This window comes from Castor canadensis, chromosome 5 (genome assembly GCF_047511655.1).
Source record: "Castor canadensis chromosome 5, mCasCan1.hap1v2, whole genome shotgun sequence".
Classification (NCBI taxonomy): domain Eukaryota; kingdom Metazoa; phylum Chordata; class Mammalia; order Rodentia; family Castoridae; genus Castor; species Castor canadensis.
In genome coordinates this window covers 80,569,847-80,587,049 of record NC_133390.1, presented here as the reverse complement: position 1 = coordinate 80,587,049, position 17,203 = coordinate 80,569,847, and the positions used below count along the sequence as shown (strand labels likewise).

Genomic DNA, 17,203 nt, shown 5'->3' with positions numbered 1-17,203 from the left:
TAGCTATATTTAGATCATGTTTTATCTTAATATGTTTCCTATTTCCTGTCTTTTCAAATGCCATGTGTGATATTTGTTGACATTTCTGTCCACTTGACCAGCCAACATTGTATTTGTTTGTCTCCCCTGCCAGTTGGCGCTTTTAGGGCTCTCTCTCTGACATTATGGAATCTTAGCCCTCTGGGAATCTTATCACTTTATGTCAGATCATAAAACATTCTAGCCAACTTTCTGCCTCCATTCTATGTAGCTTTGTGTGTGTTTAAATTCTTTATTGTTACATTTGCTCATTATTACATGTGGGTATATTTTATTTCTAAGCATTCACTTTTTAGGATTATTTAAGAAGACAAAAGAAGTGAAATATTTTATATTTAAAATGATTTAGTTTTCAGAAAAATGTGACAAATATACATTTTTAAGGTAGAAAGATGGTACTCTAACTTAGAATATAAATATCTTCTCGACCTCAAATGAAGTGCTTTAAATTAATTGTGTTTAATTCTAGCATAAAACAAACTATTATTCTTTGAGGTGGGGCAGGTGGTAGAAGACTTAAAAATGACAAGTATTTCTCCCTTAGGCAATGTTTGTTGAAAAATCAACTGTCCTGCTGATATTAAGGGATGAAAGTGTGGTACTGCCTGGCAAAGTATAATCCAATGAAAGCTTTGTAAAGTCAGGGTCATAGAGAAACTGTTTTCTTTTCCCAGGAGGGGTTGTAGAATGTTCACAAATGCCCCTCCATGAATCCTGAGGTGAAAGGTTATACCAGTTGAGGAAATTATCCATGCTGCCTGAGACATTTCAGATATTTAGGTTTGGTCAGGGAAATCTCTATAAAGAAAAAGCAGTTATCTGATGAAAATGTTTTGAAATGGTCTCATGGCAATATTTTAGAACAGCTTCACAGAGGAGGTAGCAGAATGATAGAACTGCATAACCTCATTCCATCATTGGATTCACTCTCCTCAATTTCGCACAGATTTTACCTTACAGGAAGCTCAGGTTCAAGTTGTTCAGCTGCACTGCTTAGGGGTATACAACACGTTAGTGTCAATGCTGGGATTTAGACCTCACATCACCAAGTCTAAGTTCAGAGTTCTCTTGAATTCTAGAATCCACACAGGAGCATAAGGAATGACAAAGAATGTCACTCAGCAGGATTATAAATACAGTTTCTCCCAAATGAAATTTCAGCAAGTTATTGTTTCCTGTAACAAGGGTCCATTTGATTTGAGGTAAATAAATTATGGAATTTATTTATTTATTTAGACAGGCTCTTCCTATGTAGCTCAGGCTATACTAGAACCTGCTGTTGTAGACCAGGATGGACTTGAACTCACAGTTCTCCTGCATCATCCTCTCACATTGCCAGGATTACATACCTGAACCACCATGCTGGACTAAATTATAACTATATATTCCAACAGAAATCTCTCTTATCCCTGATTTAGTTCCCATTCTCACTTTTATGAATCTCTTGCCAATAGTAGTTGGATACTACTACCACATGGTTTAAAGTAGCTAGTACATATAGTAATATTTGGGAAAGAGAAGTTATAATGTGATAGCTGTCTTAGATAGACAAATCAGTAGGGAGAGATTTTTATACTTAAGCCCCTACTCACATTACACTTGTCAGATAACTTGATTGGAATTGTTTTCTCATGATAAAATTATTTTAGGGATATGGGTTTGACTCAAGCCTAGCATTCTAGAGTTGTTGGGGGTCAATCTCTAGTACTGCAAAAATAAACAGTTGTTTCATATGAATGTAATCAAATAATCAGCTTTACATAAGTATAAATCCTGGTATTTAATATTGAGCTTTGTTTCAGCAATATATCAATATAGTATTATTGAAGAAAATGCAGGTCCATAATATACTCAGAATTCATGATCATTGTAAGTCCATATAGTCCAGGAAAGAAAAATGAAATGAAACTATAGAGACTGTATTCTCAGGACATCTAAAAGATCATGCAGAGAAAAATTGAGTATTCTATTGCCACATTAATTACTGGCATCTGAATTGAACTTCAGTGGGGAAATAGGCCAGAGTTTGTAGGTGGCTATGAGAATGCAAAAAGACTTATGAAAGAAGAAAAAAATAAAAGTAAGTAAACACTTTTCCCTCCTTTAGGAATTGATAGTTATATTTGTTTTTCCCTCTTGGTGAAAGCAAAGGTCTTGTAATTCAGCCCTGCACATTTCTATACTTACCAGCCCTGCTCCATGCTTCAGAATATTCTAAGGATGTTCTGTGATGACCTGAGGTATGTTAAGTCCCTGTCACCAAGCTGTGCTTCTTCCTTTTTGTAGAAAGATCAGATAGTCTGTGATGAACTTGAATATGTTCCATTTTCAAAACTAGCAATATTCCACAGTCCAGCAAAGAGTCTACTATTCCAAAAATCTAATTCTTTTGGAAATAAAGCACCTGTTTAAAATCAGAGGAAATTGGTTTATAATAGTTATAAGACAAATTGTGTTCATTTTTATCTTTATATTTTGTGGGCAGAAAACTGCCTCATCTTTCATTTATAATGGGATAATATTGTCATTTATTCACTCATTATTTGTACATGTGCAGAGTATGTTAAAGTTATTTGGAGATCAAGGTACCTTGTGATTAGAAAGAGAGAATCTACTTCCTATTTTATTTCAAATACTCTAATAACCTTTGTTATACAAGACCCACATGGGACCTAGGAACCAAAAGAGTTCTTCCAAGGGCAGTGTTTGTAACTGATATGAAAATACCATGTTCTAATCTCTGACACTGTTTTACTTGTCGTTGTCAATAAGCAGTACATTAGCATTCCAGCAAACATGTTTCTTCTCTCTGTGTTATGAAATGACTGACAGTAAAGTAAGAGACAGTACTGTTCCTTTCTTCTAGTTTGGCTTTGATGGGAAATAGGGGACACATATTATTCACATCGGCCTGGGAGAGGGCTAGATCATGGCCATGTAATCTGTGCATAAGTCACACAGGGTCAAAAGGGTTCTGTGCTTTCCATAATGCTATGCTATCATCACTTAAAGAATTCTTAATAGTTTACGATCAGAAGGCCCTCTGTTACCATTTTATACTGAGCATTGCAAATTATTTTCCTGTCCATCTGGGTAACACTTGCTCTTCTTGGCTTTGTTAGTCTGCCCTTGGCCTCCAAACATACTCTACGAACACATGCAATCTCTCTTTAAATCAAAGAAATAAGCAAGTAAGAACCTTTGAAAAAAAATTTTTTAAATTAGCTTCTAATGAGTGATTTTCTATTGCAGGCTTTGATGTTTTTATTTGTTGTTTGTGTTTACATTAGACTAAGTAATGCTGTTTTATGATTTACATTAGACTAGTAGTGCTGTTTTATGATTTAAAAAAATTGAGTTATTTTACTTGGGTTCTATTACTTTAAAGTATAATTTAGAAAGACTTTAAATTGAAATATATTTTCCAATTTTTATCTTGAATAATCAAGATTTTTTGGATTTTTTGTCCAACATGGAGAAATCTAGTTCGATATGTTAAATGAACTGAGTCATAGCATTAGGAACGAATTTTGTTGGTTTTGAGTACATTATTTTCTCTGGAACTGAACAGAATGTTAAAACGTGGCACTTGAAAGTAAATTCATCAATGCCCTCCATGTTATCAATGAGTTTTAGAACCCAGTTTCTGCTTTTTTGTTACCATCCAACATGTCAGTCTTACTGCAAACGCAGGGGTCTCCTTTGTGACTCCTTAATAAATGGAATTTCCCTTTCTCTTAAATCTTTGGTGAATCAATGAGTGTTTGCTCACTGGCTTTTTAAAGCTGGGCCCCAAACTTTTCTCTTTACATATACTGGGTTTAAAAAATTCAAAGGGCCCTGTGTTTCTTTGTTCTCATCCAAGCCCACAATTAGCTGAAGTTCCTTCTGTGTAGCAAGGAGGAGGAGGAGGAGAAGAAGGAGGAGGAGGAGGAGGAGGAGGCAGAGGTGCCCAACAGTCATTTTACTGCCTGCAAGAAAGTGTTCAGCCAGTTTCTTTGTCCTTTTTGTCAGGGACGGCTGCCTCCCTAATTGTGCTGCTGTAGGGAAGCACGTGCCTTTGCAGGCATTATCTGATTCTTACAGGACATTCAGGAGTGCTTTGTATACTGACCCTTAACTTGAACACAAATAGGATCTTTTCAGTCCCCTTCCCCGGCTGTTGCTTCAGGCTTAGATACCTAGGAGCTTTAGTTCAGCCAAGGGTGTAAACACATTTGTACCAGCCTTGGCCTCGGGTTTTCTTTTCTTTTTTTTTTTAACTCCCCTAGTTGTCTACCTGTAGTTTTTGCCATACCTGTCAGGAGCTGAAGCTGAATGAGAATAGCAGAGGGTAGGAACTATAGAAGGCAGAGGGGAGAAAAGGCGAGACAAACAGCTGCTCTTGTCAGCATGGGGATAAGTGTAAAGAGATTGATAGTTATTTGCAGAGCAAACGGGCAGTGGAATGTGAATGCACGAATGTAATGCAATGGGCTGTTAACATCTAGACAGATGCTCTCTGGACTGAATGGAATGGCCTACTCTTTCTCCTCCCCATGAAGAAAAATGAAAGTTGGATAAAATAATTTCATTAAACTTAAAGTTTAAAATTAGAAAGTGTTCCAAGCCTCTATTTCTTTGTGAAATATTTTCTTTCTTTGTTCTTAATAGTTTTCCTTAACCTGGGTCTCCTAGAGTTAGATTTCAATAGAAAAGCCAGGCCACTTGCTCCCTTTATAAAATATGAACACTTTCTCTTTGTGCTTTTGATTCTTACCCTCCTTTTTCCTTCATTGGCTTGAAGAGAAAATGTTACTTCCCTGTTAGGAGGTTTCACGAAGGGAAAACTACTCTAGACTTGTTGCTCTTCCTGGAAATGCGTACTGTTTGATTCAGGTTCAGGAGAAGCTATAGAATGACTTAGCTGCTGGGCTGTTGGTTGTGAGGCCTGGACAGGGCCCTGGACTCAGAACAAAAGGAGCCAGTTTCAAAATTTCTTTTTTGTTTATTAGCTGATGCTTGGGCAGATTGTTCTTTCTTTCTGGTAGAAATCGAGTGAAGTTATTTTGCAGGTAAAATGGGAAGAAACGAATTCATTCTTCCCATAAACATCTTATGAGTACTTACTCAGTGCTCAGGCACATTCACACAGAAGACATAAAAGCATCTGGCAGATGGAGCTACATGAGCTAATATACTTCTGAATTATATCAAGAAGAGAATTTTTTTCATAACTAGTTGGTATTTCATTTACTCTTATGTGTTCTACTGTAGAAAAAAGAATAAACTGCTACAAAGAAAATGAAAGCACATTTTTAAATACCAAACCAGGTTAAACATGGTTATTAACCCAAGTATGTTACCTATAAAAATTTATAGTTGAAGCCAGGTGGAGGGTTTAGGACTGAACTGCTACTACTAAAGAGGCAAGGCTGAGGCAGCAGGATCTGAGGGCAGCATGGACAACATAGTAAGAACCCTGTCTCAATAAAGTAAAACAACTAAATCAACCATTGAACACCCTACTAGTCATTCCCGCTCCAAGCAGTGTGAAACTCTTGGACAGAATTTAGAGTGAAGGCAAAGAGTGATTTTGAAGGTCATCTGGTTTTGTCCCATATATACAAAAACTTGACGCTTAAGCCCTCTTAAATCTATCAAGTCGTCTTTCTCATTCGGAATACTAAAGAAAAAAGAAATAACAGAGTATTTATTTATTTTGAAGAATTTCTAAGCAGCTCCCAAGTACTGGACATTTGATGCCTCGTTTACGAGTAACATGTGTTCTACCTTCAAACCTCCTCAGGATGCCAGTCACCAAAGGCAGCCATAAGAGCTGTGTGATGTGAGGGTCATTCACAGCAGACTTGGTGGTCATGTGTATCACAAACTGCTGATTTTACTTTGCATGTGAATTGTCTCAGACCTGTAGTCCACCCATTTCTGTAGCATGTATGCGCCAAGTGCTGTCTTCTATGGGGCACCGGGCTAGAGGTTTAATGGCTAATGTTGGGTTTCTGGGTGTCCTTGCAGCCACAGTACACAAACCTGGGGCTCCTGAACAGCATGGACCAGCAGATTCAGAACGGCTCCTCGTCCACCAGTCCCTACAACACAGACCACGCACAGAACAGCGTCACGGCGCCCTCGCCCTACGCGCAGCCCAGCTCCACCTTCGACGCCCTCTCGCCATCGCCCGCTATCCCTTCCAACACCGACTACCCGGGCCCGCACAGCTTCGACGTGTCCTTCCAGCAGTCCAGCACCGCCAAGTCGGCCACCTGGACGGTAAGGGCGCGGGGGCACGTGCCATGAGCTCCACCTTGCAGGGGTTTCCCCGCCTCCCTTCAATGTGTGGACATTTCCTGTTCAGTGATGGGAAATGTGCCTTTGAATACTTCACAACTATTCAGCAATGAGAGAGAGAGAGGGAGAGAGAGGGAGCGGAGAGAGAATACACACAAGAATGACACACAGAATGCCATTTAATGGGAAAGGCCGCTCTGGGTCTCGGAACCAAATGCCCACATTGGAGCCAGCTCCTAGAGATTTCAGTCTGTGTTTTCTTGCCTGCTTCACAGTTACGAGGTCCTTTGTGTGCAAATATTCAGGAAAACATAAGTAAAGCGTTATGCCAATGAAAGTAGGATGTCTGTTTACAGCTCCTTTTACCAGTCTCCTTATTGTAAAAGGGTAAAAGTCACTTCAAGAAGAGATTTCAAACATAATAATGCGATGTGAGAAAATCAAAACAAAATTCCGTTTATTAAGCTAATATGCTTATACATGTAGATTCTATAACATGAATCATAATTTATTGATGTATTTTATACACACATATATGCATATATATAAACCTTTTCTAAGAATGCATGCACATATTTTTCAAAAATTTAGAATCTCTATTCTGTTTCACAGTTTATTTTACAGTGCACTATAGCATGAAGGAAGCTCACATATATGAGCTACAACAGAATGTTCCCAAATTGTGTAAGCACTAATTTTATTATGCTGCTTTCCATTCATGGTTTGAGAAACAAATATGTCATGACTCTTATTTTTATCATAAAGTAGAAGTGTTAGTTTAAAACCGGATTTTTTTCTCCCTGTGATACTTAATAATTATGTCATAATCTTTAGTCTCATTTGTAGTCATAATTCTGGAGACGTAGATACCAGCAGGTGAGTAAAGATAAGAGTTTATAGGCCTTAAATAGTTGGTTGATTGATCTAAGTAATATTTTATCAAAGACCCACTGCAATAACCATTTTATAAATGGCACATATCTGTCTTAGGAGAGTGGTCACCAAACACACATTCAGAATCACTAATCTTCAAGGATAACAGTTACTTCTTTCTTTTACTGAGTCCAGGGTCCACTGTATTATGAGTGTGCTTATCTGAAGGAAAGATGGCCTTGTTGAAGCCACCAAATGAATAATCACTTCCCTTCCTTCTAAAATCATTCAAGAACCATGGGGATAAAGCTTGGTGTAAGTACAACACCAGATCACTTTTTCTCCTTTACCACCTCCCCATCCAGACATCTTAAAATCTGTTTGAAAATTCAGTACAATCCCAAACTATCATCACTCAAAGTCCCTCTCTTCTAGAAGTAAATTCTCTCACAATAAAGATTGGGAATCTCTATCTAAGTTATAGATTAGTGAGAAAAGAAAGGATTTTGATATAGTCTACTGGTAGCATTTCCTTGCATATGACAACATTAATATCAAAACCTGGAAAAAGCCATAGGAACTTAGGTGATGGAGAAGAGTACTAGGTGAGAGCCAGAAAACCTGGATTCTAGTGTGGTTGTCTGTGTGGTCTTAGCAAAACCACTTCATGTTTCTGGAATTCAGTGTGTGCCTCAGATGAAGATGAAGATGATGAAATATACTCTATTTTCTGTATTAATGATCAGCATAGAAAGCTTATAGAAGAAATTAGGTTCTCATCAGTATTTTGCCTGCCATTCATGAGTGACCTTAAATGGTTTTGCAAGTCTTAAATTTCTGTTTAGCTACTGTCTCCGTAGATTTTACAGAATGAGGATCCCACTAGGGGTATTTATATTTTTATCAAATTTCTATCTTGGTCACAGCAGGGTTATTTCAGATTTACCTGCTTTTCTCCTAAATCTAGAGAACTTGAGCCCTTACCTGAGCTGAGGCCACTTAAAAAGACGCAAGGAGGGAGAGGGACCCAAGGCCCCTTACTACAGTTCATAACTTCCCACTAACATATCTAGACTGCCTGTCTCTGGTATTGACAATTGGTGGCTCATGCAAGAATAGGCAGGCCTGGCATAGTGTGGAGCTGGCCTCCTGCATCCTGGGGCCCAGCTGGTGGAGGATAATTTTTTGTGCCATATTACACAGCACCTATTTCTTAGACATCTGTGCACTTAAAGCAATCTTTCAAAATAAAAATGCTACAGTTTGGAACTGCCCCAAACTGAAAGCAGCAGAGGCAGCTGTCATTAGGGGGAGGCCACACTTATTCCATAGTTTTCTGGTAATTCTTTAATAAAAATCTTTTTAGAGCCATTTTATCACTTGTCATCCTTATGAGTTGTTTCCCTCTGAATATTTCTGGTTTTACTCTCAAAATTACTGTCAAAATATAACTGACATTTAAAGTATACATGCGTCTTTTTCTTTTTGCTTCTTCTATATCTGAAATATTGATTATGATTATGGTTCTAGTTCTATAAAAATATGATGTTATAAACTTCTTCCAATGAAATCAAGTGAAATATGATAATATTTTTGCCCTATTCTCTCTTTTATATACACAGCAAACTAACATACAATTTAAGATTTTGTTTCAGACTTTCTTCTTTCTACTATTTAATTGACAGCAGTTAGACCTATCATTTAATACCATGTGCTCAGATCTAGTGTATTAGCTGGGAATCATCATCCATAGGATAGTTGAAAGAATAATAGTTTGGGGATGACAAGAAACATAATTGTAAATTTCAAGTCTGAAATTTACTAGCAACACATGGATCTTCCTCCTAAATTCAATCTATCTAACCCTTATTTTCCTTACCTACAAATGGGGATGTAAATACTTTCTTTGTCATGAGGATTACAAGGCTAGTGCCTGGTTGCTTACAGGCACGCAAATGCTCATTGAATGAATTTGAATCCTTTGTTTCATGAGTTTATTATAGTTCTGTAGAGAGTTTGCTTGCACAGAGGCAATAATTTGAGAGAATGAAATGTAAAATGTGTACTACTTTTTTTCTTTAATTTTTGGAGGCTGTTAACATGTATACTCTGGTCCTAAGGGATTGTGATATTATCCACTATCTAAAGAGATGACAGGGTAACAGACTCTCCTGGAGGCAGATCCACAGCTGGCTGCAGTGCCAGCTGAGCCTACCGAAGCAGATGCAGGCTCTCCTTGCCAGCATGAGGAAGGGCCCTTTCTGGATTTAAAGACCTGTTGACTTTAAGCATGTATTCCTTACTTTTAATTATGCTTTATTTATGGGGATGTCATTTTATATTTTCTGTGTTAAATAAAGGCTAACAGTACACCTTATTATTGAAGAGTCTGAATGCTAATTTACAGTGATGAGCTGCAAGAAGCAACTTAAACACTCAGTAGTGTAGAACTAGTTCAATAAAGTGTGGCCTGCTAATGCTTTGAGAGGTGTTGGAGAGGTAAAGCTTCCCACGGTCCTGACTTGAGAATGCAGAGTTGATTAGGGATCCCTTGTCTAAGAGTAGAGTGTTTTCTTTCTGCTGGACTTCAGTGATGAGGCCTGTTTGTGAAAAAAGACCAGTATACTTTGACTGTTGGCCTTACACACCTTTTGTTTTTTACAACCCAGGACAAGCAGTACTCTCTGGGTGCCCACACTGTGAAAATCCCCAGGTCAGGCTTGTTGTTCTTTGTTGTGCTCAGACTAAAGTAATGACACTGGCTCTTAGGATGAAGGGACAGTTTTTGCTGTTGTGGATTTCTCCCATTATAGACTACAAAGTCTTGCAGGGTAGACACTTTGACCAAGGACCCAGTATAACATCAGACATAAGGTAGACCCGTAGTAAATATTAAGGATTTTTTTTCCTACTTGTGGTTACAGAGAACAAGCGTAATTTCAAGCAGTGTATCCTTCAGTGTTGACCCAGATTGTTAATGGCTCAGGAACTTGGTCTTTTCTGCTCTGTCCATGATTTGTAGAGAACATTTTTCCTTGGCCTTTCCTAATCATGCCAGGCTCCAGTCATGCTCAGAGCTTTGAAGAATCTGACTTGAGCCACGGAGGAGATTAGGGAGGTGTTTGAAAGGGGAACAGCCAGTTCCCAGGAGAGTTCCATTGATCCCAGCACATCAGTCTCTGTCTCGGTCTGGCAAGCTGGCTCCTCTTGGCTCTGAGGCAGGCAGGCTGAGATGCACGCCTGTGGCCCACCCTCCCTGTCATCAGGTTACCTGTAATGTAAGACTTTCAGAAAAAGGCTGCCAGTTCTGCAGACTCGAATGCAAGCCAGCTCTTTGCGTGGCCCTGGAATACAGAGACTCTTAAGAATAGCCCATCAAAGAACACGATGTCCAGACAAACTTCGATGTTGAATATGATTTATCAGCTTTCTTTCACAAAGACAATACTTCTGAGTAGGGGTGTAGCTCAGTTGTAGAGCATAAGCTTAGCATGCACAAAGATCTGGATTTGATCTCCAGCACACACACACACACACACACACACACACACACACAAACACACACATACACACACACAAACACACTCTTCTCCCCTCAAAGTTTAAGCCTTAATTTGGGCTTCATCTTGACTTACAGTTATTTGGTTTTGCCAGTGTCTTGATGTGGAGCCCACACTGGCCTCAAACTCACAATGGAGGTGAGGCTGGCCTAGAACTCATGAGCCTCCTGTCTCTGCCTCCCAGTTCTGGAATTGTAGGCACAAACCACCATGCCCAGCAGTGGCGGTTAGATTTTATTGATGAGGAACAGGAGAAAAATTGGTATATTTTTGATATATTTGTTCATAACAGTTCTTTATGATTCTTGCCATAATTGTTTTTGTAATTTATCTGAGATAGAGGTGTCTTTTTACAACCAGCTGTGATGAATAAAATAATAACATTAAGCATTAATAACATTAAACTATTTCTTAGTTCACAGAATATCAAGTAAGAATGTCAAAATGCTGGTGATTCTTGATGATGGTTTATTTAACTTATTTCTGGATTTTGGATTTCCAAGTGCCCATGACAAGGCATGCTACAGGAGCGTTGTTCTCCAGTCCAGAGCAAAATAACTTAATCAGCGTGATTGCCCAAATTCATTTAGATTGATCCTAGTTTAATGTACTTGTGATAAGCCAGTTTCACTTCATCTAATGTTTTTTACCCTCTACACTATTCTCAGTAATTTGTTGACTGCAACATTCAGTTTCTGTTTAAAAGAAAAAAAGCTTTGGTACTGATTTATCCCATATAATAAGGACTAACCACTGATTCAACAAGAATAAAAACTTTAAAGCTCACATGCTTTTGTTAGATCAAGAACAAGCATCAGCAAAACATTCCCTTTGTTTTTCACTTTTCTTCCTGTTCTTTCTCTATTTCCTCCCTACTAATAACCTGTCCCTTTTTCCTTCCCTTCTCTTCCTCTATTCCTCTTGGTCCTCCTCCATCATCATCAGTGTTATATCATTAGCAGTGCATAATTGGTTTTGTAGTTATCACCAGCCACTTGGTGTCTTGTTTTTCTACTTTCCTGGGATGGTGAATTAATATGGAAAAGATCATGATATAAGCAATTACTCTGGGCATTTTCTTCAAGATCATGAGTCAGATCATCAGGCCTTTGCATTTAACAAACCACTTTGACTAATAATGGGCTACCTGAAAGGTAGTAAGTTCAGATGCCACCAGGGCAAGGAGGGTAATAGAAATGAGCCAAGTGTTGAGTGCAGGTACTGTGGTGAGATGAGCAGACATACCCTGCCTGCAGGGTCATCTGCTTTACAGTTCTTCCATGTCATAGGGGAAAGTAGACCTAGCATTTAACAATTAAAGAGTAACTAGAAACCTAGATTTGCATGTGACATCTCCAGATCATTAAATAATAGTAATATTTTTTAAGAAGGTGTAAAACATTACAGTCCAAACAAAATAGCAGGTAGGCTGAATGCCATTCTGTGCAACATATTAACAGTGACAAATGACGATTATTTCAAGTTTAAATAGAATAACTGCAAACTAGCGCAAACACCTAAGGGAAAGGTTGCTAATAGGTATATTTCTTTTAGAAATAATAATTTCCTACCATTTCCAAAGAAATATGAGTCCCTTGCTGCATTTAACTAAGCAAATACATTATCAGAGTATGCTTTTATCCATTTTTCTTATAGTATATGTCCTTCCTGCCTCCTTACTCCTTATTCCTATAACATTTTATCTTATAAAAAATAGTCCAGTGGTCTGCAGTATTGGGTACTTGACATAAGGTATTTTGTTTTTATTCTTCTGGGTACTTGACATAAAGTATTTTGTTTTTATTCTTCTCACTAGATAATTTATGGAATTCTGAAACTTAACTTTAAAATTGGCCATAGGTGTAATCAGGAAAGGTCAGTGAGATTTAAAGGCTTCAAATCAATTTTCTCAGCTTATTAACTGAAGTTTATTTTTAATTGGCACATAGTGGATGTTCTAGTACAAAAATCACCTCAAAATTGATGTATAAACAGAATAATGTCATAAGAATTTTTTAATGACTCAGGGAAACTGTAGTATATCATTAAGGTCAACAGAGATCCCTTAAAATGAATGTGTATTTAAAATCAGACCTGAATGATGTGTGCTTTTTATTGTGGGATTGTTGCCCTTGGTACTTTCCCATAAATGAGTTTTGCATCCCCTTCCCCCATACACACAAATTAGCCATTTCCACAGTGTGTCAGTCTGTTCAGTAGTTCCTGCACCCGTTGGAAAAGGACAGACACATATTTCTCATGAAAGATATTTAGCAATCAGCTGTCATTTCATGAGTCAAAGCAACTACATGTTAATAAAGCCTAATGATTTTATATCACCATCCATTAGCAATTTTTTTTTTACTCAGATCATTGTTAACTGAATGGAGACTTGAGATAATAAAGTTTTTTCTGCTCAACACTAGATTAAAGAAGAATTTATTGTAGAATAGGAAGGTAGATCTTAGACTCTTTGAAGCCTAGCAGATGTGTTGTAGACATTGGAATGAGTTTTAGAACAAGGGGTCCTGTAATTAGGCATAGAGAGGCCTAGAGGTAATGATCATGGTCAATGTCTCTCCTATGGTTTTTAATAATGGTCTTGACTCTATCATCAGACTGAAATTTAAAAGAAAATTTTATAGTAGCCAGGGACCCTACATCTAACTTTCCGTGGGGTAAATTAGGGAGGGATTCCTACTTTACAAATAGAATAAGACTTCTTATTTTAGCTTGACTCTAATAATGAAGACTCATGTGAAACGACTTTATCACTTGACAGCTTGTTATCATATCAGAAAGATCTGAAAATATGAAACTTAGTTTCCATGGGTTTTGTGTAGAGTTAATACTGGAATTTCAAATTCAGCAAACAGGAGTTCATTCCTGGGTTACTTTCTAAGTTTTAGTTTTGTTTCTCTTTTTGTGTTGTTTAACATAAAAACATTTTCATCTACTCTAAATCTTGTGAAAGTATAATGAGTAAGTTGAGGAGACTCTCGAGGAGACTCTCTCAAAAGACTTTTTCTCTGAATGGCTTCTGTGTTATAGAAAATAAGAAAAACAAGGATTACCTAACTTAAAGGTTTTCATTCGAATTTGTGAAGGCACCTGAAGAATGTGGCTTATTAAGAGGAACACAGCACTCAGAGGGCCAATTTGAGGTACTAATAAGTGATATGAACTGAGGCAGGTGGTTTTGTCTCTGCCCATCTGTTAAATGGGTATTCTATCATTTACTTGGCAGGATGGCTGTGAAGCTTAATTAAAGTTTATGAAGTGCTTTTTAGAAGCCTGAGAGATGAAGCTCTAAAAACATATCACGTTATTATCTGATCCTGGATTTTTGTTGGCTAGCTTTATATTCATGAATACTACATAATATCCATGTTTGCAGTTCTGACTGCTTTCTGAGGATTTCCATATTGTAAAAAACATGACATGAGACAAACTGTTAAAATATATACACTTTTTTCTAATGTAAGCTTTTTTTCCCTTAAAACATGTTTAATTGGATCCTTTATCTATTAATCAGCTACTTCTTTTTAGTGCCTCGATGTTTTATTGGCAACATTTTATCAGACCAATAAAAATGTTCTAAAATATAATCACTTTATTGGGTGTTGAAGAGAAAAATTAACTGTGCATTTCTTAAAAAATGCAAAAATGAATATGTATATTCATATATAAATGAATTTATTTACATATGAAGTCTACTAGAGTAGCAATGTAATTAATTCATGATAATTATATTTTGAAAATTTGTGGAAAATTAGTCCATCCTTCTCTCCCCCCCACACACACTTTTCCCTTTTGCCTTGTGTGTTAATTTGAGAGTTCATGTTTTTATAAACCTTTATAGTCCCAGAGTCAATATAAATTGCCTCTACTCTTTTTTTCCTTCTTTGTATTCTTGGAAAAGAAAATCATATTTTCTCGTTAGAACAATGTTATATTATGGATTACATATCTGAATAAGGAATTATTATCAAATAGTATATAGAATTGTCCATATATCAAATAATATATATGACTAACCATATATCATAAAAGCAAAGTTATTACTAGTATAAGCCACTATAATCTTTTAAAATAGCAAAATGATGTTCATAGTCCTATAAAATTTGCTTAAATATCTTGTATGTCTTGACACATACATGTTAAGTTTACTTATAACAGAATTACTATGTTATTTTTATAAATTTGACTTACATAAAATTATTTGCTATTATAAAACATTTTAATTAACATTTTGACATGTCATAATTTTGATACATTTAATATAGAATAATTAGAGAACCCTATGTTTCTCAAAATTTTCCATAGGGAAATTAGATACTTTTTTTTGGTAATGTTGGGTATTGAACCCATCGCTTTGGTATGCTAGGCAAGTGCTGTACCACTGAGCTATACCATTAACCCAGGAAATTAGATTCTTACACAGCATATTCCTATTGCTAGAAATGATACTCAAAAAAATACATAGGGTAGACCATTGTTTAAGAAATTAAATGAATTTTTGATACCACTAAGGATTTTTCTTGTAAGAGAAACAAAATGTGTCTTACTGATTTTTAAAATTTATTTTGTATTTGTGTGTTTACTATCCCTGTCTGATACACCACCCACCAAAGTAGTCTTGAGAAGATAACCTACAAGGGCAGTAGATATGAGAAATGCTCAGAGTGCTAATGGGAAAACTCCTAGTCCTTTGCCTTGATAGAGGAGGAATTTAAGGGCTAATTTGTGCATTAGACCCTGGGCTTGCCTTTATAAACTATTAATTTAAGCTTATCAGCTACACTTATTCGTTCAGCCTTTCTATGTAAAACCATTGAATTTATGTACAATGTCTTTGGTAAATGGTGGACAGTTGATAGATAAAAGTCTGACCAATAGATAAAATAGAAGTTATTTTCTATAATACTAATTTGGAATAATTTTTATAATACTTCCACAATTATAATGAATGATTAGGAAAGGCATCCTTGTTGTGATGATTAATAATCTCTATTTGGTGAAGCACACATACTCAGACTGTGTTGAAGTTGTAGAAGTATTAACAAATGCACACTGTTTAAGATGCTTTAGTCTAACTTTATTCACTTGGAGCTCAGAAAGATAGTTGGCAACTGTTTTTAATATTGCCCAAATCTGTCATTTAAAAATAGAACTGTCAACTTCTAAGAGTTACCATAAGCCAACTAATTCTTCAGGTTTCTGTTATTGTTTCATAATACTCATTATATTTTATTTTACCACCTAAAAATTATAGCCAACACTTTTCATATGTAGATGTCACAATATCATGCACATATTTATATTGTATGTCTGAGAATAATATTTAATAAATATTAGTCACCTGTACACCTTTTTTTGTAAAAGCTACATAAGAAGAAATATAGACGGGTAACCTGAGGTCTAGGCAGAAGAAGACAACTCAACACCAAAAGCAGAAGGAAGTATAGTTTTGTCCTCAAGAAGCAAATATGTAGATTTTATAATATAGTCTTATTTTAGAATGGATTTCTTACCTTGTATATCATAATTTTCAATTATAATGCTTTTCTTTTCACACATATGGGAGATATGGTGTCAATCATAAGAATTGGGCTGGATTAGCATGCTTCCCAAGCCAGACCTTGCTCTCCTCTCTGGTATCATATGTCCATACCCACCATGGCCACTTTTTAGCAGCTGGAAGGAAGACAGTGCATGGAGGAAAGCATAGGCTTTGATAAATGCGTGAAGGGAGCAGAATGGGACTAGCTCTGTGAAGAATGAGTGCAGTAGTCATAACAGGATGTCATCACTTGAGAGAGCAAAAACTGCACCCTAAAAACTGAGAGCACTTTGAAAATAGTTTCTTTTGTACACTGGGAGAGAAGTTTGAAGAAACTACAGATGATAGCAGAAAAATTCAAACAGACTGCAACTTTACAGTCAGTGCATTGGGTCAACTTCAGGAATGGGGTAGGAAGGATTGCACATTAACCAAAAAAATTGAAAGATGGGAAATTAATGTTAGACTGCATCATGAATAGTGTCAACTGTTCTTCAGTCTATGAAAAAGTAGAATAAAAATCCCATCAGTACTCTGGAACAGGAATTATTTGAGAAAATGAACACGCTCATTCAGTTCAATGAGCCAATTTCCACACTACTGCTTTTATTTTTTTCATTACTATATTCAGTTACCTTTATCACAAACATTTTACATGCAAGAATTTCAAAGTATGGGTTTAACCAGGATCATCTCTTTGGTTAGTAAATACATATGTTTTGCTAACAATGAGAACAAGAAATATCCTTGAAGTTTTTATAGATTCTTCTTTCACCTTCCCACCCAAGAGCAATTATCGTCTTTGGCACCTTGGGATTAGAAGTGGGGATGTGAGAAGGTAAGCATAAGGAAGAATTAGAGGGGAAGTAAAATCATTTAT

At 36.6% G+C, this 17,203-nt stretch overlaps 1 protein-coding gene across 12 annotated transcripts in view; it reads left to right on the top strand.

Annotated features, from left to right (window-relative positions):
- Tp63 (tumor protein p63) overlaps positions 1–17,203 on the top strand; it is a 213,115-nt gene that overhangs the window by 132,668 nt on the left and 63,244 nt on the right. For all 12 annotated transcript variants that reach the window (XM_074073543.1, XM_020153945.2, XM_020153947.2 and 9 more), the window contains one exon: positions 6,055–6,309. In XM_074073543.1, coding sequence (XP_073929644.1) covers positions 6,055–6,309 — 255 coding nt within the window. The remainder of the gene's footprint in view (positions 1–6,054; positions 6,310–17,203) is intronic.